Here is a 21,495-nt window from a genome sequence, read left to right on the forward strand (position 1 = left end):
AGGCTGGCTCCCTGGCTCATGGCAGGTGAGCAGATCCTTGTGCCACAGGTGTGGTCCTGGGAGCACTTGGCTCCAGGGACCCACTGGGTGTGAACAAGAGGCGCCAGATTTCCCTTCTTCTGCCCCACTGAGTCCTCTTTTTACTGCAGGGCTTGTGCAATTTGATGTCCCTGAGTGCTCCTATGCTTTGTGACTCATGGTTTTTACCTGCCAGGCTGTTAAACCCCCAATTTTGGTGTTCCATGTGCCAGCTCTTGTAATATCTCAGGTCTTTTGAAATGGAAAAGAAGCAAAAGCCCCAAACAAAAATGCTGTTGGGTCGTGAGGGTCTTGTGGGACACAGGGAAAAGCCTGGGGTGGTGCTTGGTGGCAGGGACAGGTTTAGATGGATATTGGGAAGAAATTCTTCCCTGCGAGGGAGGTGAGGGGAGAGAACAAAGATGCTGAGGCATGAGATGATGCTGATGGTGGAATATGGGGTGCCCCTCCAGTGGGGGATCAGACCAGAAGCACAGATCATGGTCCCCACAGCTGTACTGACCATCTGAGATACTTTAGAGCCAGCTGTCAACACAGAAGTACTTAACTCCTGTCTTCAAGTGAGGGTGGGGATGGGTGTCAGCAGGGGCCAAAGGCTGCTCCAGTAGTGAGGGCTGATGGAGAGCTGGGAGGGTGGGAAAGGGGATGATGTGGAGCTCATGGAGACTCATGGAGCACCAAAAGCCAAAAACTGGAGGGATCCTGTCATCTCTTCCAGTGGGTGCCCTGTAAGAGCAGGAATGGAAACACATGACTGCACACACCCATGGGGTAAACCAGCACCCTTTCCCAGTTCATACTGGGATACCCAGCTCAAACCCCAGATCCCAGGTTGGGTGCTCCCCTGAAGCGGTGAAGCAGGAGGAGAAGATGCCAACTGCAGGCTGTGTTTCTGGTAGCTCCTCTCTGACTTAACAGGAAAAGACTGACCACAGAAAATGTACAATATTGTTTTTCTCTGCATTTTCCTGAAATCTGTTGAACCGCTTTGCCTGTGGAGGGAGAAGAGGAGGGGTCATGTGGGGGATGGGGAGGAAGAAATAATGGTGGCTCTGTTCAATGGCACTCCCCTAACAGACAGTTTGTGTTGTTATTTTCCCCCTCCAAACACATAGATCTGATCTGAAAATCCCGGGCTTAAAAGCACAGATGTTTAGTCTGACACACAAATGTGGCATCGTTCCAGCAAGTGAAACAGCTGGAAAGTTCCTGGTGAGTTCCGAGGAGCTAATCTGGGATGAGAGGAGTTAAAGCTGCTCAGCAACAGCTGCATCCTTCAACCAAATCTGAAACCTTCCTTCCCTTCCCTCCAGGTCCTTCCCTTTGTACTAAAGCAGCTTTCAGAGATGCTACAGCTTCTCCTGTCCCTCAGAGTGTCCTCTGGAGCAGGGGGAGAATCAGTGGTGGGGATAAAAACCAGCCTATGGCAGTGCCACCAGGCTGGATATTGTGAGGTATTTTTGGGGGTCTTATCTCTGTGCCCAAATAGGTCAGGGGGAAGATGGTGTTGGATTAATTCAGTCTCTACCTTAATGTCACAGCCAGAGATGTGTTGGGGTGTGAGTTGGGATGAGTGGCCATTCATTTCAAACTCATTAATTTTAATTCCAGTCCACACCAGCAAGGATTAAAAGTATCTCACTGTTGATGTTCCTTCCTGGACTCTTAATAACTATCTTAGCATCTGCCATGAATAACTGGTTCCTCCAGGTGGTTTAAGAGTATCCCACACCTGAAATGCCCTTCTGCTGCCAGGAAAGGCCACCTGGAGAGAGCAGATACTGCTCTGCTTTGCCCTGTGCTCTCTCTTTCCAGTCTTTTCCAATAGTGCAAAACCTGCTTTAGAGGCTGAGCTGTACCTGTCATCTTGACTGCTTTGGAGCTGGGAGGGGGTCAGAATTCCACTCAAGAATCCTTTGTCTTCATTGCCATCCTCTGCAAAGTGGTGGTGGAGATATGGGGCTTTCCTTCAGCAAAGCAACCAGGGGGCACTTCAGAGCTAATCCCTTTCTTGTGCTCCTGATGGGATAATTCATTAATTGAGGATGAAGATGGCACCATTTTTTTCCGAAGACTCCAGGTCTGCTTTTCCTGCAGCTTCCAGAGTGGGAGGTGGGGAGCAGTCAGCATCCAAACGTGTAATTGTACAAGCATTTGTACATCAGAGCATCAGGGATGTACAGAGCATGTGAAGAGATCCCATAACATCTGGAGAACATGGGTTTTAAAGCCAGGCAAATCACAGCCAGAACCCATGGGATGCCTGTAAAGCTGTGGGGGAGAGGAGTAGAGGAAAGTACTCCACAGAGGAGTAGAGGCTTGTTGGTTCATATTTAAGTCAAGGCACTTCTGGAAATCACGTCTAGATCTCTGAAATTCTTTGGAGATGGTTCCTTCGAGAACGGTGCCCCAGCCTGAGGGTGTTATTAAGGTAGAAATAGAATCATAGACTCAGTTAGGTTGGAAAAGACCTCTCAGATCATTGAGTCCAACCATTAACCCAGCACTGCTGTGTCCAAAAATGGCCCTGTAATGAACTGACCGCTTGTAACATCCCTTTTGCTTTCTTTGTCTGTTAGATGTTGCCCCTTTTCCATCTGTAGGATTTCGGTTTTAAGCCTTGTGCACATCTCAAAATGACATCTCCTTTTCTCCCTCCTCTTTGGTACATCCCTGCATTTGGTTATGGAAGGATTGCAGGGGTTCTTCAACTGAGCACTCGTGTCCTCCCATTGCTGTACAAGGACAGGATGGCTTGGGGTGCTACATCACCCATTTGGGATGAACCAATCCCATAGATAATCATCCAGGAATGTGTCTGATTTGGGACAGGGCACAACTCGGAGATGGCTGTGTGCCGCTGAAGGATTGGACTGGATTTGGTTTGGACTAAGGGCAACAAGGAGGATTTGAGCCAGAATGGCCTCAGGGTGCATGGCATGGAGTCAAAAGTGATGGCACCAAGCTGAGAGGTGCAGGTGATTCACTTGAGGGACAGGATGCCATGCTGAGGGACCTTGGCAGGCTGGGGAAGAGGGGCCTCGTGATCCTCATGAGGTTAAACAAGGCCAAGTGCAAGGTCCTTTGCCTGGATGGGGGCATTCTCAGGATCAGAACAGACTGAGGGATGAGTGGATTGAGAGCAGCCCTGCCCAGAAGGATCTGGGGGTGTTGGTGGATGAAAAATGAGCCAGCTCACAGCCCAGGAAGAGAATTATACCCTGGGCTGTGTCCAAAGAAGGGTGGCCAGCAGGTCAGGTGAGGGGATTCTGTTCTCTACTCTCCTCCCAAGGTGCTCCACCTCCAGTGCTGTGTCCAGCTCTGGGATCCTCAGTACAGGAAAGACATGGAGCTGCTGGAGCGAGTCCGGAGGAGGCCATGGAGATGCTCCGAGGGCTGGAGCCCCTCTGCTCTGGAGCCAGGCTGGGAGAACTGGGGGTGTTCACCTGGAGAAGAGAAGGATCCTGGGGGAGCTCAGAGCCCCTTCCAGAGCCTAAAGGGGCTCCAGGAGAACTGGAGAGAGACTTTGGACAAGGCCTGGAGTGACAGGACACAGGGAATGGCTTCCCACTGCCAGAGAGCAGGGTTAGATGGGATACTGGGAAGAAATTTCTCCTTGTGAGGATGGTGAGGCCCTGCCACAGGATGCCCAGAGAAGCTGTGGCTGCCCCTGGATCCCTGGAAGTGTTCAAGACCAGCTTGGAGCAACTTGGTCTAGTGGAAGTGTCCCTGCCCATGTCAGGGAGGTGAAACTGAATGGTCTTTAAGGCCCCTCCAACCCAAACATGCCATGACTCTGTAAAAACGAGATGCGTTTGTCAGGCCGGGCTCTTGCGCCGCCAAACACCGTCCTGGTCTCGAGCAACAGACTTTGTGTTGTGTCCGTGCAGGCACAGAAAGCCCTCTCTGTTGTGTGGGAGCTCCTGTACCATTTAATGCCTGGTTTGGGGGGTCTCTTATTTAACAGCAACACTGAGGAGCCTTCTGTGTATTATGCTGCTATCCAGGGCCTGATGGAAATGGGTGTTTTTGTAGTAAAGCTGCTTTTCAAAGCCTTTTAAAAGGAACAGCAAAGACTTTCAAGGATGGGGATGTCTCGGGTGCTGGCGTCTTCATTGCTGTTGGAATGATTTAATCTGAGTGGAGGGCTCTGTCCTTCCGGATGGGACTGAAATTCATTTAATTCAGCATAATTTTGTTTGGCTTAGGTGCCTAATGCAGGGGGATTTCAGCTCTGTCGTAGCCTCTTAATGTTTATTTTCATATCACTAAAATCTAAGTGACAAATGGTGATGTTTAATGGCTGCTCAGGGAGAACTCATTTATTGGGGGAAAAAGCAAAATGGGCCATAAAAACTGAATTCCAGTGTTACCTTGACTCTGTTGTCTCTCTTACATGCATCCAGTCTCTGCTGTCATCAAGGAAACTTGAAATTCCCTCTTTGTGTTTTGTTTTGCGCGTGAAATGGCCAGGATTCATCTCTTCACCGCTGCCTACGTGTGTCCAAAAATATTTGTGGTCCCAGTGCAAACACAATCTCCAAACACTTCAGAGAAGCTGTTCCTTCCGGCAGCTGCTGCCGCCGTGGTGCCCCTGAGCACAGCAGCTCTTCCAGGCTTTTGAGCAGGTTTTCAGCACAGAACTGCCTCACCAAAGGATGGGAGCATTATTTTGGGAGGCTCTGTATTTTTTGATTTGCCATGATGGGCATTTTACTGGTATGTGGCAGGAAGAAATAATTAAACTGGTAATTTGCTGGTTTTCATGTAATTGCCTCAGGAACTTGTTCTCTTTTCTAGCACTGAGCTGCAGGTGACAGGACAAGGGGGAATGGCTGCAAACTGACAAAGGGCAGGGTTGGATATTGGGAAGGAATTCTTCCCTTTGAGGGTGATGAGGCCCTGGAATGGATATCCCAGAGAAGCTGTGGCTATCCCTGGAAGTATCCAAGGCCAGGTTGGACGGGGCTTGGAGCAATCTGGGGTAGTGGGAGGTGTCCCTGCCTATGGCAGGGTGTGGAACTGGATGGTCTTTAAGGTCCTTTCCAACCCAAACCATTCCATCATCCTGTGATTCTGTTCTTGGAGATGATGGGGTGCATCCACCTCCACTTTAGGGAGGGACCTCAGGCTTCTCCTGCAGCTCCATCTAGAGGGGGAGGATGGTGGGCTGGTCATGGAGGCTGGTGGCCTCTGTGGACCACCAAGGCTGTGCTGTCCCCTCACCCAATATCCCACCCTGCAGCACCTTGCCAGGGCTGTCAGTCGTGCTTTTCCTGATCTTGGGGTTACTCCTGACCCCAGATCCACGTTGCTGCTGGAAACCCTTGTGTTTAGTGGGGAGGACACCACTGCCAGACTCAGTTCCTTGCCCAGACGCTGCTGGGGAGGACCATTTCTCTGCTGAACCCCAAAAGCAGAAGCAGGTGCTGCTCCCTTGGCTGAGGATGCAGAAACCACACACAGCTGCTCTGCAGTTGCTTTTGGGGTGGATTTCACAAGAGAAATCATTGTGGTTGGGGCCAGGGCTTTTCTGGAGAGGAGGTCCCAGCTGGACCTGCCCAACATCTGCACTATGGCTGTGTGGGCCAACACCTCCATGGACCTCTGGGCTCGCTCCTCCAACTTCAGCTTTCCTCCCAACCATGGGCTTTGGTTTGATGTGATACTCTTATTTTAAATGCCATCCTGGAGGGAAGAGCACAGCAGTGCTGAGTGTCAGGTTACCTTCCCTATCCGAGTCCTAATTCTCCCTTTTTTTTTATATAGGGTTCTCTGGAATTCCCAGCTACCCGGCTGTGCCCAAAAAAAGGCTGGTTTAGACCTTAGCAACAGGGTATTTTTGTTCAGATTGTATTTGTTCTCCTGTGAGAGCCATTGTTCTGTCCCATGCCTTGGCCGCTTCGAAGGCTGGAGATAAAAGCCCAGGCTGACAATAATACAGTTGAGTTCAGCCTTTTGTTGGGGAGATGAAAATAGAGGATGAATTGTGAATAACATGGGAGGGCTAAAAGTCAGTCGTCCCAGGATGTTGGTTAATCACTTCAAAGATAAGAAGCTGCATTTTAATTATATATTTTTCAGAACTACTGAACATTAGGTTTTGTGTCCGTATCAAGCAGGGGCTTGAACCCACTGTGGTGTTTAGGACTGGTTCTTACAATCTTGTGTCAGCAGGAAATATGTTTATTGCAGTGATATTGGGTTTATGGTAGGTTTATTTAGGTTTTTATTGGGTTTATAATTTGTAGTGGCTCTATTGTATTAGGTTTATAATACATTTGTAGATACATAATCACAGAATCATCGAATCACAGAATGGTTTGGGTTGGAAGGAACCTTAAAGTTCATCCAGTTCCACCCCCCTGCTGTGGGCAGGGTCACCTTCCACTATCCCAGGCTGCTCCAAGTCCCATCCAGCCTGGCCTTGGACACTTCCAGGGATCCAGGGGCAGCCACAGCTTCTCTGGGCACCCTGTGCCAGGGCCTCACCACCCTCGCAAGGAAGAATTCCTTCCCAATATCCCATCCATCCCTGCCCTCTGGCATTGGGAAGCCATTCCCTGCGTCCTGTCCCTCCATCCCTTGTCCCCAGTCCCTCTCCAGCTCTCCTGGAGCCCCTTTAGGCTCTGGAAGGGGCTCTGAGCTCTCCTTGGAGCCTTCTCCTCTCCAGGTGAGCACCCCCAGCTCTCCCAGCCTGGCTCCAGAGCAGAGGGGCTCCAGCCCTTGGAGCATCTCCATGGCCTCCTCTGGATTTGCTCCGGCAGCTCCACGTCCTTCTGATGTTGGGGGTCCCAGAGCTGGACACAGCACTGGAGGCAGAATCTCCTCCCTTGACCTTCTGGTCACATCCATAAATATATTTTTATATAATGTGTTTATAGCAGTAGCAATGATAGAAGGTGCCCAGCTTGGTTTGGCTCCGTGACCTGTGCCTACAGCATCGCTTTGCCTTAAACGAGGACACCCCTCTTGGGCATGGAAGATGGAAAGGAAAACAGGTGAAGAAAAGGCAGATTAGAAAAATTGGTAGAAAACAGATGGGGAAAAAAAGAAAAAAGAAAAGAAAAGAAAAAAGAAAAGAAAAGAAAAGAAAGAAAAAAAAGAAAAGAAAAGAAAAGAAAAGAAAAAAGAAAAGAAAAGAAAAGAAAAGAAAAGAAAAGAAAAGAAAAGAAAAGAAAAGAAAAGAAAAGAAAAGAAAAGAAAAGAAAAGAGAAAAGAAAAGAGAAAAGAAAAAAGAGAAAAGAAAAGGGTGGAAATAGAACCACTAGAGGCAAGCAGAGTGTGGTCAGTTTTCAGGAGCATGGGCTGATGAGAAGAAATATTTGGGACACTGACCTGCTGAAAATGCCGACAGTGTGAATGATAACAGGGATCACCCCAAGGCTCCACAGGCCGTGGAAATCCTTTCCTTGCTGAGGGTATTTTGGTGGCACTCTGGGCAATAGCTCCTTTTTGCTGAGATATTTATGTTCCCAGAGAACTTCTTGCTCACATCAGCTTCTAGCAATGCTCCTCATCCCTCCTGGCAGATTGTCCCTCCCCAGCTGCCCTCACCTGCCGTCCCTGTAATTGGCAATAATTTCCCTAAATGCTCACAAAAGCAGATATTCTCTCTGTGGTCGCATCCAGCCGGCTTATACTGCACTGGATACACGAGCACATGGAATTAAAGGACTAATTCCTGTAAATAAGCCTATTAAAAGGTTGGAAATAATGCCTCCAACTAAACCATCAATGGCAGCTGAATCCCACTGGTTGTATTAATTTGTTATCTGCAATGTGCCAATCCCAGTCCGCCCAGGACCGGGTGCCCTCGTGCTTGGCCAGTTGCTCGTATGTGGTGGTTGGTGGGTGTCTTGTATTGTTTCCAGCTCATAAATCACATTTATAGGTAATTAACACTCCATCTAACACTTCCCCAGTATTGCTGGTGAGTGGGAGAAGAAATTGCTTCTTCGTGCAGTTGTGAGTGGGGGGGACTGTGCTTTCAAGGCTTTAGGTGATGCTGCTGGAGAAAAAAAATTATTCTCACTTATTTTCCTGCCTCAAAGCAGGAGAAAAAAAATGTGTGTCTCCAGTTCTTCTCCAAGTTCTGGATGTAAGGAACGTTTTTTACAATGAGAGTGGTAAAATCCTGGCACAGGTTGCCCGGGGAAGCTGTGGCTGCCCCATCCTGGAAGTGCTCAAGGCCAGGTTGGACAGGACCTTCAAGACCATCTCGTTCCACCCTGGGCCATGGGCAGGGACACCTTCCACTAGCCCAGGTTGCTCCAAGCCCCATCCAACCCGGCACTGGACACTTCCAGGATAGGAAGCTTTTCAAACTCTATAAAATCCATGGGCTCAGTTTTCCCTGGCCCCACATGTTCAGCACCATTTCATCCACTCGCTGGATTGGTCATCCAAGAAAATGGAAAAATCGTGGCATTTTGGTGAGCTGACTTTTTAAGGCAGCATCTCTCTGGGCTTGCAGCTCCAGAAATACCTGTCAGGCAATTTTCCTTCCACCTGGAAACACGCTCCGATGTCTTATTTGTGGATTGTGCTGAAAAACAGTTGTGTCTGGCAGCACAACTGCTCCAGTCAGACTTTTCAGCTTGAAGCCTTCAGCAGAAGACGTGCCTCACAATGCTTTTGGCACTCACAAAAGTCAGGGAGGAAAACGCTTCAAATCCAGTTCCCCTCATTTGCAAACCTTGTTTATAAACCCTCACAGCCACTGGTAAAATCATGATTTTGGTTTCTCTGGAGAACAGAAAAACACAGTTAATGAGAGATGCAGGGGATGCATCCCTGGCCCCGCTCTGGCTGTCACCATTTGTACCTCATCCTCAACCTTTTTTTTTTTCCCCCAGTCTAATACATGCAAATATATGTAAAGAGTAAAGACTGTTCCACCGAGTCTTGCACGTTTGTTCAAAGAGGAGGAAAACAAGTCGATTTTACAGGGAATTTTCAGGCTGAATTTTTTAAGACCTGCCTATAAGAAAAGCCCCAAAAAGCAGCTGTTGGCCGCGGGTGCTGACCGAGGTGATTCTTCCTGGCGTCTGTTTTCCCTGCGCTCGCAATCGTAATGTCATTAATATGGAGCTTTTGGAGAACTGGAGTATATCCTAATTAGCAGCCTCTGATTTTTTTCCTAGTTTCATAATCAGTGATCTCGGCTACACCACAAGTGTTACTGTGGCAACAGGGCTGAACTGAGCAGCGGTGCAGAATTACCGCAGGTAAAGCGGTGATTTCACGGCTCCGCGGCACTTTCTTAGCCCGGGGGCTGCTCCGTGGGACGGGCTGGCTGCTCCCCGCACCTACAGGTGTCCCGGGTGGATTTCAGGGTAAGCACAACCACGGAGATTAAGCTGCATGACCGAACGCATGCGTTTTAATTGGGGCTGAGCCTCTGTAATGAGATTTTAAGGCTGTCATGCGAGTGATCCCCTCCGACACCTTTGTTTTGAGTAGGATGCTCCGAGCCCTCAGTGCCTGAACGCTCCCGGCTCAATCTTGGTGTGGAGCTGGGACTTCATCCCTGTCCTGCAGAAAGGGCTGAGCTCAAACACTGGGCTTTTATTTTTTTTTTTGGGGGGGGGGGTTTCTTTTATTTTAAGCCTCGTTTCTCCTCCCCACGCACCGTCCTCTCTCTCTCCGAGAGGCATCTTGCTAGGTAGGGATGTTGTCATGCTGAATAATGGCCATCCTTCATCCTGACTCCTGCATCAAAAGCAACCAGTCCTTTTCATAGCTGAAATGTGAACTGTGCTCGTGTTTCCTTTGTACACGCCTGGGACTTGGGAGGGGACACCCTAGAATGGAATATTTAAGGAAATATGTTCCTGTGTGCCTTGACTTTTTTTGTTTTGATTATTAATTAAGGATTTTGAATAATGAGTTGAGCCAGCTTCTCCCGTGCCTCTCTGGTGGTTGTTCTCCACTTCCCAGTGCCGTGTTGCAGCTGCAGTGCTGATCCCATGGGGAAAGGACACCAGGAGAGTGGTCTTATACTAGCCAGGGGTTTTTACAAGCTCTGAGGGCGTTTCTTCAGCAGATCTGTGTTAATCATCCCAGAGGAGGTCTCACCTCCCTCTCCCTTTTGCAGCACAGCTTCTGATGCCTCCCATCCCTCACCTGCAGCAAAAAGCCCTCCAGTCCCAGCACCTTCCTCGTGGTGACAGCTTGGAGTTTGTCCTTCACCTTCCTCCTCCCTGCTCTCACAGCTCCCTCAAGCTTAGCTCTCTGCTCTCCTTCTCAAAACTTCCCCTTCTCTTGCTCTCACCTGTCCCACCTTGATGCTCTGTCCTTTGGGAAACCCTCTCCAGCTGGTCATTCTCCACTGCTACAAGCCCAGGAAGCTTTTCATCCCCTCTGTCTCATCCATAATTTATTCCCCAAGCCATCCCAGTTTATTCTGCAGTAGCAACTGGCACATATTCCCACGATCACACATCTGTGCCGCCAGGAGAAAAGAGTGGCTGAGGGGGAATTAAACCTGTTCTAATTATGAGAGTTATTAGTAAAATTATTATTAGGAAAATAATTTGTATTTGTAGTGCTTCCCCTCCGAGGCACCTCGGGCAGTTTCCAGGCTGTGACAGGGGTGCTCTTCTGTGCAGCTCCATGGACAAGGATCCTCAAGGGCCTTGGTCTTAGATGTGCCGCAGATCTGCTCCTGGTTTCATCCAGGGATGGAGCCTCATCCCCTGGCTTTTACATCCATAATTTTATCATGAGACCATCAAGTCTGTAGGCTCTTTGTTAGTATTTGCTTGTTTTTAAACATACAGGGACAAATTTCTTTCCTAAAAGCAAGATAATACAGAAGGGTAAGGTCTGACGTGCCAGTTACAGAGGAGGTATTGTGGGGGTTGGAACTGCATGATCCTTGGGGTCCCTTCCAAACCAAACCATTCTGTGGTTCAGTGACTGGTACCCACTGTCAACATTTCTGCATCTTTGTAGGAAATTGAACTATTTCATGTCCCAAAAACACCCACATTTATTGTTTTTCTCTGGGTTTTTTTGCTGAAATTCTCATCAGTTTATTTTTCAGTTCCAGAAGTGTTTGGACAATGCTTTCAGGCACATGGTGTGATTTTTCTCAGGCACATGGTGTGATTTTTGGGGTTGTCCTGTGCAGGATCAGGAGTTGGACTTGGTGATCCTTGTGTATCCCTTCCAACACCCTGCACAGTGTAGGGATCTCCTACTCAGTGCTGGGTGCTTTCTTATTCCACTATGAGCTTCAATCCCAGCAGCTTTGCTTTTTGAAAAGTTTGCAGGACAGTCAGTTACAGAATCACAGTGATAGACTTTGGAAGGAGCCTCTGGAAGTTACCTGATCCAACCTCCCACACCAGCAGAGCTGCCAGATCTGGTTGCACAGGACAGTGTCCAGACAAATCTTGAATCTTTCAAAGGAAGGACACTCCACAACATCCCTGGACAACCTGTGCCAGCACTTGGTCACCCCCACAGCCAGAACGTGTTCCCTGAATGTCAGAGAACCCTGCTGTGGGCAGTGTGTGCCCATGGCCTTGTCCTGTCCCTGGGCACCACTGGCTAGAGCCTGGCTCCATCCCTCTGCACCCTCCCTGCAGGTGTTGATGGACAGGGATGAGGCCCCCGAGCCTTCTCTTCTCCAGGCTGAGCAGTCCCAGCTCTCCCAGCCCTTTCCTCAGAGCAGAGATGCTCCAGTCCCTCACTGGGGCTCTCCCCAGTCTGTCCAATGTCCTCCTGTCCTGGGGAGGCAGAACTGGAACCCGCTGCTCCAGGTGTGGGCCTCAGCAGTGCTGAGCAGAGGGGCAGGATCCCCTCCCTGGACCTGCTTGGGGAACCTCCTTCCATGTTCTGGCTGGTGAACACCTGATCCTCTCCATCCCCCCACGATGGCTTTGCACATGTGGCTGCTGCTGCCAGGGAGGCTTTGAGAGAGGATCACTGTGGGGTGGGATAACATCTCACTAAAGTTCATATCCACGGGAAAGGCTCATCCTGGTTTAGACCAGCAGTTTTTATCATCATCCTAACAGTGACAGATATTTCTGGGTGACCAGAAATCCAGGTGGTTCCCTCCTTGCACGTACTGTGCTCTTGGTAAGATGAGTGTGTGCTCACCTGTTGGACTGAAGGATGTGAAAATGCTCCAAGGGCTGGAGCCCCTCTGCTCTGGAGCCAGGCTGGGAGAGCTGGGAGTGTTCCCTGGAGAAGAGAAGGATCCAGGGAGGCCTTCAAGCACCTTCCAGTGCTTAATGGGGCTCCAGGAGAGCTGGAGAGGGACTTGGGACAAGGGCCTGGAATGATGAGACAGGGTGAAATGGCTTCACACTGCCAGAAGGCAGAATTAGGTGAAGAAATTCATTAGTGTGAGGTTGTTAAAGCCTTGGCACAGGGTGCCCAGAGAAACTGGGGCTGCCCCTGGATCCCTGGAAGTGTCCAAGGCCAGGCTGGATGGGGCTTGGAGCAGCCTGGGCTAGTGGAAGGTGTCCCTGCCCATGGCAGGAGGTTGGAACTGGATGGTCTTTAAGGTGCCTTCCAAACTATGCCATGAGCAAATCCTGATGTGCAGGAAAGCAGTGATTTGTGGAAGGTTGAGTGGGTGGAGAAAGCCACGCTCCAGGCCCTTCCCACAGGCTCATCCTCTTCCTCCTGCCCTGTTCCGTCCAGGGGCTGTCGCTCGTGTGGAAGCCGCCTGTTTATTTAAAAGAAGAAAAAAAGAAAAAAGAAGAAAACTAAATGGATTTTCAGAAAGGGTGAATGGCTGCTGTGATTCATCTTTTCTGGTGAAGAGTGGAAAAGCAGAGGGTGGGGGAATAATGTTCAGTGACACATCAAAGGCCTTGCTTCAGCTTCGGAGACACATGCAAGGAATTAGTCACTGCGCTTTAGTGCAACAAAACCCTTTTTCCTCCCTAAATTCAATTCTTCTCTCCCTGTGATGGCCAACTCGCCGCAGCCCTCGGCTATTCCATGTGTGTTTTTACATCCTTTGCATCTCATCCAACACGAGAGGTTTGGGGTTATGATGAAGTCGCCCTGCTGTCAGACAAACTACTCTGCCATGGATCGCAGCTCCAGTGAGAGGCTGGAAATCCACAAACAGGATTTTAAAGGAGCAGGGAGGGGGAGAGGGAACAACAGGTTTGTTTTCCAGGGTGGCTGAGCCATGGTGATGGCTTGCTGCCACCAAAAAGAATAAAAAAATGACCTTTTTCCCCTTTCTTTATGCTCATACTTGTTCTCGCCCTACTGTGAGCTGCTTCAAAGAGCCAACCTTGCTCCCAGTTCTGCACCCTTTCCCCCTGCCAACAAATAAAAAGGAAAACTGAATATTATTTTTCACTGCAGTTGGAGCCAGCATGAGGCAGTCAGGCAGTCTCAGTTGAGCCACTGCCTTTCAGCATCCTCCTGATGACAGCAGAGATTGCTGGGGTCCCGGGAAAGCTGGTTAGAATTCAGGTTGTGTCTCCGCACTGCACACAGAAAAAGATTGCCTCATTTTCCAGGAATTAGGAATATGTCAGAGGTGGGGGTAAATCCTGCCTTTGATTGTGGACGGCTGTATCCGGGTTGGATCTGGGCAGTTTCTGCAGCTATAAACACTAATTCTTTGCATTCTGGAAGCGCGGCGGGGTGATCCTGCAGCCTGACCCCCGCTGTAGCACCAGCGCACGCATTTTGAAGCCACTTATTACTTTATAAAGAGATTATTTCCTTTATTTTTTGCCCCCTCCGGCATCAATCATCTTGACAAGATCTGCTTCTTTTAAAACATACATCCTGCAGCTTAAAATCCAGCCTTTCCTATAAGGAAGATCCCGAGCAGTTTATGGAAGAGTGCAGTGCACATGCACTATCTATATATATACACATATATATATATACATATCTATCTATGTAAAAATACAGATATATATAATATTTATGGGCACATCAGTGACAATTATCAAGGTTTCCTGCCCTGATCTTTGAAAAAGAAGGTTTCAAACAAAGCCACGATGCCGAGCATCCCGACCCTCTGGAGCAGCAGTGCCGGAGCCGGCTCCTTTCTCCTGGGCAGAGCCGGCGCCCTGACGTCAGGGTGTTTTTCTGCAGAGCTCGCAGGATGTTGCAGCCGGCCAAGAGCTGTGTTTATGTTGATAACATTACAAGTATTTCCTCTCCGTTTCCGAAACCAGCAGGGAGGGAGCCGAGGGGGAAGGGAGACTCGGGTTTCTCCAGCTTTGGGGTAGGACTCCCAAGGCCTTTTATGTTAAGGAGCGGGGAACAGCGAACCACTGGCATTTATTTATGCTGCTTTTGGGAATAGGGAGCGTTTAAGAGCAGGGGCTGGGAACTGCGAGCTGGGCTGGCACAGCCCTCCCCTGGCGCAGGGCTCTTTGCCTGCTCCCTGCTCCGGATCCGGTTTTAAGGTGATAAAGCAGCTCTGGCAGCAGGTTGCCGGTCACAGGAGCAGCTCCCGGGATTTGGATTTTTGGGTAAGGATGTGCACGGCAAGCTGGGATGCTCCCAGCATCCTGTTCCTTCTGACAGTCACAGCAATAAAGCCATAAAAACTCAGGTTCTGCGTGGACCGCCCGCATCCAGCTCCGTTCACGAAAGCGGGGCAAGGCTCAGGGAAATCCAGCATTATCTCCCCTTGCCAAGCCTTTCCTCCTCCTGCAATCCACTCATGGATCAATGAACTGATTAAATGTAGAATCAAGGGGGGTTTAGAGCTCCCTGCCCGCTGATGTAATCCCAGGGCATCGGAGCTGCGCTGCCGGCTCAGCGAAGGAGGGACCCTCGTCGATGACTGGACTTGATGAGCTCAAGGGTCTTTTCCAACCTAAATGATTCTGTGATCATCCCACCATCCCAAAGGGGCTTCTCAGCTAGTCCAGGAATCTCCTGTAGCTTTCATCCATGTAGCAATCACTGACATGGAAATAAGCCCAAGCTCTTTTATCCTTTGTGGGTTATTTCCCTATAATAGGGAGCAGAGAAAAGATTCACAGCTTTTCCTTCTTTCCTCCCACCCTCTGTGTCCTGCTTTGATATCAAGGGAAGGTGTGGTGAGGATATGGGGAGCCTCTGGCACAGCTTGCCTGGAATGGGAGCAGAAATGGGATGAGTGGGATCCCAGATAAATGGGAATCCTACATGAATGGAATCCCAAATGAATGAGGACCCCAAGTGATTAGGGACCCTAAATTAATGGGATACTAAATGAATGGGAGTGCCAAACGAATGGGATTCCAAATGAGCAGGATCACGAGCGAACAGAACCCCAAATGAATGGGAATCCCAAATGAGCAGAATTCAAAAGGAATGGGAATCCCAAGTGAACAGGATCCCAAGTGAATGGGGATCCCAAATGAATGGGGACCCCAAATGAAAGGGAACTCCTGCTTTGAGAAACAAGTTGGGGAAACAGAAAGGAGCCACGTCCACCTTCGTGAATGGTGTTTCTGTGCAAATATTCATCAAAATACAGCAAGTGGTCACTTTTTTCCTAGCAGTATTTCCCGAAGATCAAAGCCTTTCCCTTTCCCTTGCCATTGTGTCCTTGCTGTGGCAGTGATGGGCTCCCAGCGAAGGAAGTGGTTGTGATGATGAGACCTTGGTGCTTTCGTCAGCCCTTGTGAGGTTTTCAGAGCATCTTAGTGCCTTCATTTCCATTCTCTGGAGTTTCAGTGTGGGCTTAACTTCCTCCTGCTTTTGCAGGCAGGTCCCGTCAGGATGAGCACCTTATTTCTGTTGGATTCTATAGTGGAATGCTTGGACAACCTGCCTCCTGCAGCGAGTTACAAAGATCATAGAGTTACGGAATGGTTTGGGTAGGAAGGGACCTTAAAAACCATCTAGTTCCAACCCCTGCCATGGGCAGGGACACCTTCCACTGGATCAGGTTGCTCCAAACCCTGTCCAACCTGGCCTTGGACACTTCCAGGGATCCAGGGGCAGCCACAGCTTTTCTGGGCACCCTGTGCCAGGGCCTCCCCATCCTCACAGGGAAGAATTTATTCCTTATAAATACTGGATTTTCTCCCCAAAGCCAAACCTGTGTAGACCAGGCTCATCTCAGACTCTGGCAGGCAGCTGTGAGGTGTGTTAATCAGCAAGAGTGGAACATGTCATCAAACCATCCAACTACTGGTCGTGGGTTTTTCCCCACATCCCACCCTAGAGCGTAGCCTGGGGGAGGCATTGCAGGACCAGTGCTGCTCTCACCAGTGACAGGAGGACTCAATCAGTTCAAATTCATGCAGACAGATATTTTAACTGGTGATGAAACCCTCTGGAATGCTGACTGCTCACACCAGTGGGACCCTTGGAGAAAGCCCTGCACAGCTTGCAGCAGCAGGGCTGGCCACGGACGGAGCCTACGGAAGGCTCTTATCTCCAGAGCTTGGTTTCCTTCTGGTTCAGGGTTTGTCTGACCTTTTGGTCACTGAGTAAGGTCGATTTTTGCCAGGTTTTCTTTTGGAGGGGGAGGAAAAACATGTAAGTAGGTGGTGCTGGTGGGAGGATACTCCTGGGTGGGGTGGGAGGATCTTGTATTGCTGATACCGTTTCCAGCGCGTGGATGACTTCAGCGTTGTCCTTCTGCCCGGAGTTTGGGATGGGTCTAGATGAAGCAGATTTAAATGAATAGAAGAAGCACAAACAACACAAGATCTATTAGAGGGGGAGGGAATAAAACCCATTCTTGGCAGCACCTCAGGTTGACTTGGCAGCGAGATCTCGCAGCTCTCTCCGGGGAGATCCTGGAGATGCAACTGGACACGGGACAAAAGCCTGAAGGATGGGAGTCGTGTGGCAGCTTCCGGCCCATGGCACGGAGCAGAGCTGTTTCTGAGCCCTCTCTGGGCTCGGAGCAGAGGAGAGGTATTTGCCCATCCTTGGGAGGCCCTGTGGCCACATGCTGGTCTGGGCTTGGCAGCTCTGGGCTCTGTCCTGGCCAGCAAGATGATATCTCACAGCTCTGGGCCTCTGGATCCGTAGGTGTTTGGGAGGAGATAATGATAGCAGGAGCTTTCTGAGGTCTCCAGAGGAAAGAAATCAGCATAAAAATCTTGTATTTAAAAGGGCTGGGGGGAAATGATTTTACTGATGTCATCGTCCTGTAATTTTGCTGGACGTTTCCTGGGAAGCACGTACAGTACTGGTGTGCAGCCTGAGCTTGCTGATCTTCTTGGATTGTTTGTGGGCGTTTGTTCTGTCCACACACACAGGGAATCCAACGGGGTTTGAGTGGAGCTGAGTGTTCTGCCCCTGCCCAGTTACATTTCAGGTGTCAGTGAGCCAGGGGGAGCTGACCTCTCCGTCATTCCTGCCTCTGATTCTGGGGAGTTTGGAATCCAGGCTCTTTGCCGTGGTCTTCACCTAAATTTCACTTGAGTTTGCTCAAAGTGCAGTCATTTGCAGACCACTATATGAAGAATTTATTAATCTCCTTTAAGACCAGATACTTGGTTTTAGTGCTCAGCTTGTTCCTCTCATGCTCTCCCACAGTTCACCCATTCCCTGCTTCTTCCATGGACACCTTTGCTGCTCCACCAGACTGGGATCTCTCCATGTGCTCTCCCATTGGGGTCATATGAACACACCCATAAATCCTTCCCCTCCAGATGCCTGCAGGGACTCCAGCCACGCTTCCACTCCTCCCTCCCAGCTCTACAAGATGCACAGCGACGTCCCCCACCTTGGATTATTTTGGGATGATGTTGCCTGAGGGTTTAAATAAGTGTTCTGTGCTTTCCTCCCCAGGTCAACATGGATTTGTGGTTCTTTCTCCTTTTGCTCGGAAGTGGCCTGATAAGTGTAGGTGCTAACAACATTACAACAGGTAAGCTGTGCTCCTCATCTCTCCTTTATCCCATCTTTAGGATCAGAGGAGTGAGGGTGAACATGCTCAGTGTCTTATTCCTCCTGCCCTCCACGTAGCTGTAACATAAAGTATTGGAAAGAGGGTATTGGTGAGCTTCGGGTGCTCGTAAATGGGGCCCACAGGTTTTACCCCTGACTGATACTGATCCTCTCGTCCAGGGGCTCTAATGTTTGTACCTCCCCATCAATAGCACCTGCTGAGGTTATATTTTTATGACATTTGCATCACCTGCTGTGCAGGGCATTCCCTGTCCTGCGCTCGGGATTTGTTGGTTGTTTTATCCTTACAGTTGCAGTCACATGAATCTTCAGCATCTAAACCCCTCAGTGTCACAGAAAAGAATCTCACAGAGGTTCCCCTGTGCTTTTCCCTTCTCAGAGCCACCCACAACAGTGTCCACCTCCCCCAGGAGCCCCACCAAAGCTCCCACACCAGGTCCTGAGGATGGGACCACACCGAGCACGAACAGGCTCAACATGAGCACTCCAGGGACTGTTTCTACCACAGCGCCAAAGCCTCCTCCAACCACAGCTGCCAGGATCTCCCCCAGCACCACCACTGGCAGCCTCAACATCTCCTCCACCCCGGGGACAACCGTGCCTGTGCCTCCAGCCCTGTCCCTGCTCCCCAGCGTGACGCCGTCGGCTCCACGCACCACTGTCCCCAGCACGGAGGCAGAGACGACAGAGAGGAATTTCAGCATGGTGGTGACAACACAGGAGACCTCTTCTGCTTCCCACAATGGTAGGCACCTCCCTCACCTCTTCTTCTCCAGGCCACCCTGCCTCTGGGTTTGTTTCTTTGCTCTTCTTTTGCTTTGCTGAGCAAAATGGAGCAAAAAACCACTTTGGGGCCAATTCCATGGTGATATGAAACAATAGAACTCCCTGAATGGCCCAGATCAGAAGAGATTTATCTGACCAAAGGGTTAGGCCAAGATTATCTAGTGAAAGATATCCACAGATGCACTAGAGAATCTTTGCTTCCAGCCCAAGCTATTCTCTGATTCTCTCCTTACATTATCATTTTTACCCATTACTTGGGTGATTTTAATCTTTGAAAAGTCCAGATGAGAGAGAGTTGTCTCTGATGCCATCCTGATCTCATTCCCCTCTTGGCACATCAGGAAAGTGGCCCCATGAAGTGTAGTTTGGCTGCTCAGTGCAGGTTAAGAGTGAAAAATCAGGCAAAAAGAGGCTGCGGTGACCAGAAATCTTTGCTGAGCTGTGACTCTTCAGCCATGGCTTGCTCACTGTATTGTTTGAGACCCAGTTTTGGTACTGCGTGTCTCCAAGTTGCAACAGGAAGATGGCAGTGCCTGCTAGACCTTGGGATTTAGTGGGAAAGCAGGATTGATGACTTGGTGGTGGGGTAGGAAACGCTGAAACAAGATAATGGTGGAGTTAGTGCAGGGAGGTGTCAAGTGTATATTCCTCAACCAATTTCCCAAGGGTTGTTGGGTGTCTCTGCACGTCCGTGAGATGTGTGTGCCCTCTTCCTCTGGGAATCTTTGGAAGCCACAGCCCCTGAAGCTGCAGTGAAGTTGTCTTTGCTACCAGCAGAGGAAGGGATGTGGCTGAAGGAAGTTCACAACCCAGCTTTCGTAGTGTTCTGCCACCCCTGAGCTCATCCAGCTTCCTTCCCAGCAGGAATCCTTTTTTGCAATGTGAAGGAGTCCAGCATAGCCTCAGACACAAGTTTGGGGCAAGTTTGGAATAAATGTAGCCTTCAAATGAGAGAGATGGAGGCAAAAGCTTTAAGTGCTGCTAATACCTGGATTTTGTATTATGATGTCTGCTGGGGGTGGGGAGGGACTGAATTTATTATTTTTGTGTGTCTTCTGCCTTTTTGTGACTTGGGTTACCATGACACGTTGGCCATTGCACCATCAAGGCCAGAAGTGGCTTCTCACTTGATGGCAGTCCTGAGAACAAATGACCAAACCTACTTCTTCCTTTATCTCAAGTAATTTTTCAAGGGGCAAAATCAGTGCTAGGGCTGCCCTTGCCATTGGATTTAATGGGAAATGCAGGTGCTAGTCATGGAAGAATTAAGTGGTGCTCACAAAGGGGACTGAGGCACAAGGTCACACGTTGTACAGGCAGTTCCTCCGCGTCCAAACCCACCAGGATTGTCCTCAGCCCTGCACTGCAGCTCTTCACACACAGATCATGGCCACAGGGTGCCTGTGCCAGCAGCACTGCCCCAGGAGAGCCGATGATTTGATGCTCTCCCTGGCACGGGTTTGTTCCGGTGTCCTCTGAATGAGACATCCAACCCAGCAGGTAGAGACTTCCCTTGGATACTCCTCGCCCCCATCCCTGAGCCCAGCTGCTCTTAATTGAACTCTTGGCTCAGCCACTCTCTTAAAATTATGCACCAGTGTTATCTCTCGGTATTTAAGTGCTAATGAATTACACCAGTGACGTGCTGGTTATGGGTTTAAACAGTAAGTTGTGTTTATTGGTGTTAAAGCTTGGCTTCAGCTCCCTGTTCTGCTGATAAAAACTCGGGATTTGTTCCTTTTCCCTTACTCAGAAATTCATTTTAACATCCTGGCTTTGTAGCTGGTGTTTTAAAGGAAAGATTTACGGGCAGATGATCAGAGTTACTAAATTTGTTCCTGTCTTGGTCTTTGATCCTTCCTGACTTATTAAAATGTCTTGTTCCTTTTGTTGCTAAGAGACTTTTGTTTTCTTTTCCTACAGGTAACTCTGACAGAAGAGGTAAGAATTTTATATTTCATTGCTCTTTACTCAGTAAAAACATTTCCAGAAGTGTTCTGCTATCAGAGAGCTCTCCTTAGGACTTCCAAATGTGCTTTTACGAGGCCTCCCAAGCTCTTCAGAAGAGCTGGTGACATGCTGATATTGATATCTTAATTTCTATTGGGCTTTTCTTTTTAGAATGAAACAATCCCGTTCCAATTTGTACATGTCCTATTAGATACAAATTGTTCCTGCTCTGAGAATGTCAGCATGTCCCTAGAGCTGGATGACCAAAGTCTAAGAAGCCATTCAGGAAATTTCCTTTTGTTTTTTTTTTTCTCCTGAATGTCTTTATTGACTGTGACTTATGTGATTTGATCCAAACCCGTCCTGCAGATGATGGGAATAATTATTATTCTCCTTCATTCTGTTGGCAAGCAGTAACACAAATCCATTTCTTGTAAGAGAACAGCACTTCAGGGACGTTTTTCCATCTCTCAGCTCTGCAAACTGGCATCTCTACCAGAATATTTGCAATTACTCATGGCTTTAGCACTCCAGGAGCCGGGCTGGCTCCCACCTGGAGGAAGGAGCTGGGTGTTGCAGCTTTGCAAACTCTGCCTTGTGCTGCTCGCTGCGCCTGGCTCACCCGGCCCACTGATGGTGCAGGGAACAGGCAGATGCTCTGCAGCACTGACTGCCAGCACACATTTAGCAGAGGCAATGAAAGGGATGCAGGTCCGAGGGAACTCGTTTGAAATTGTGGCCAAGCCTCTGTAGAAATGCTCAGTGTAATTCCCTCGGATCTGGCCTGGCTTAGGTCTGATTTGATGCTCTCTCTGCTGTCATTCATCCCTGCTCCTGAGAGCAAGGAAACAA

The 21,495-nt window shown here is 49.3% G+C and overlaps 1 protein-coding gene across 3 annotated transcripts in view; it reads left to right on the plus strand.

The window, feature by feature from the left end:
• PTPRA (protein tyrosine phosphatase receptor type A) overlaps positions 1 to 21,495 on the plus strand; it is a 114,940-nt gene that overhangs the window by 74,405 nt on the left and 19,040 nt on the right. For 2 of the 3 annotated variants that reach the window (XM_039550740.1, XM_039550739.1), the window contains 3 exons: positions 17,788 to 17,866; positions 18,287 to 18,652; positions 20,617 to 20,634. In XM_039550740.1, coding sequence (XP_039406674.1) covers positions 17,794 to 17,866; positions 18,287 to 18,652; positions 20,617 to 20,634 — 457 coding nt within the window. In that variant the 5' untranslated portion in view covers positions 17,788 to 17,793. Of the gene's footprint in view, positions 1 to 9,185; positions 9,378 to 17,787; positions 17,867 to 18,286; positions 18,653 to 20,616; positions 20,635 to 21,495 lie in introns of all 3 variants that reach the window. The other variant, XM_039550741.1, reaches the window with a different exon arrangement.

Source organism: Corvus cornix, chromosome 4 (assembly GCF_000738735.6).
Source record: "Corvus cornix cornix isolate S_Up_H32 chromosome 4, ASM73873v5, whole genome shotgun sequence".
In the NCBI taxonomy this organism is placed as follows: Eukaryota; Metazoa; Chordata; class Aves; order Passeriformes; family Corvidae; genus Corvus; species Corvus cornix.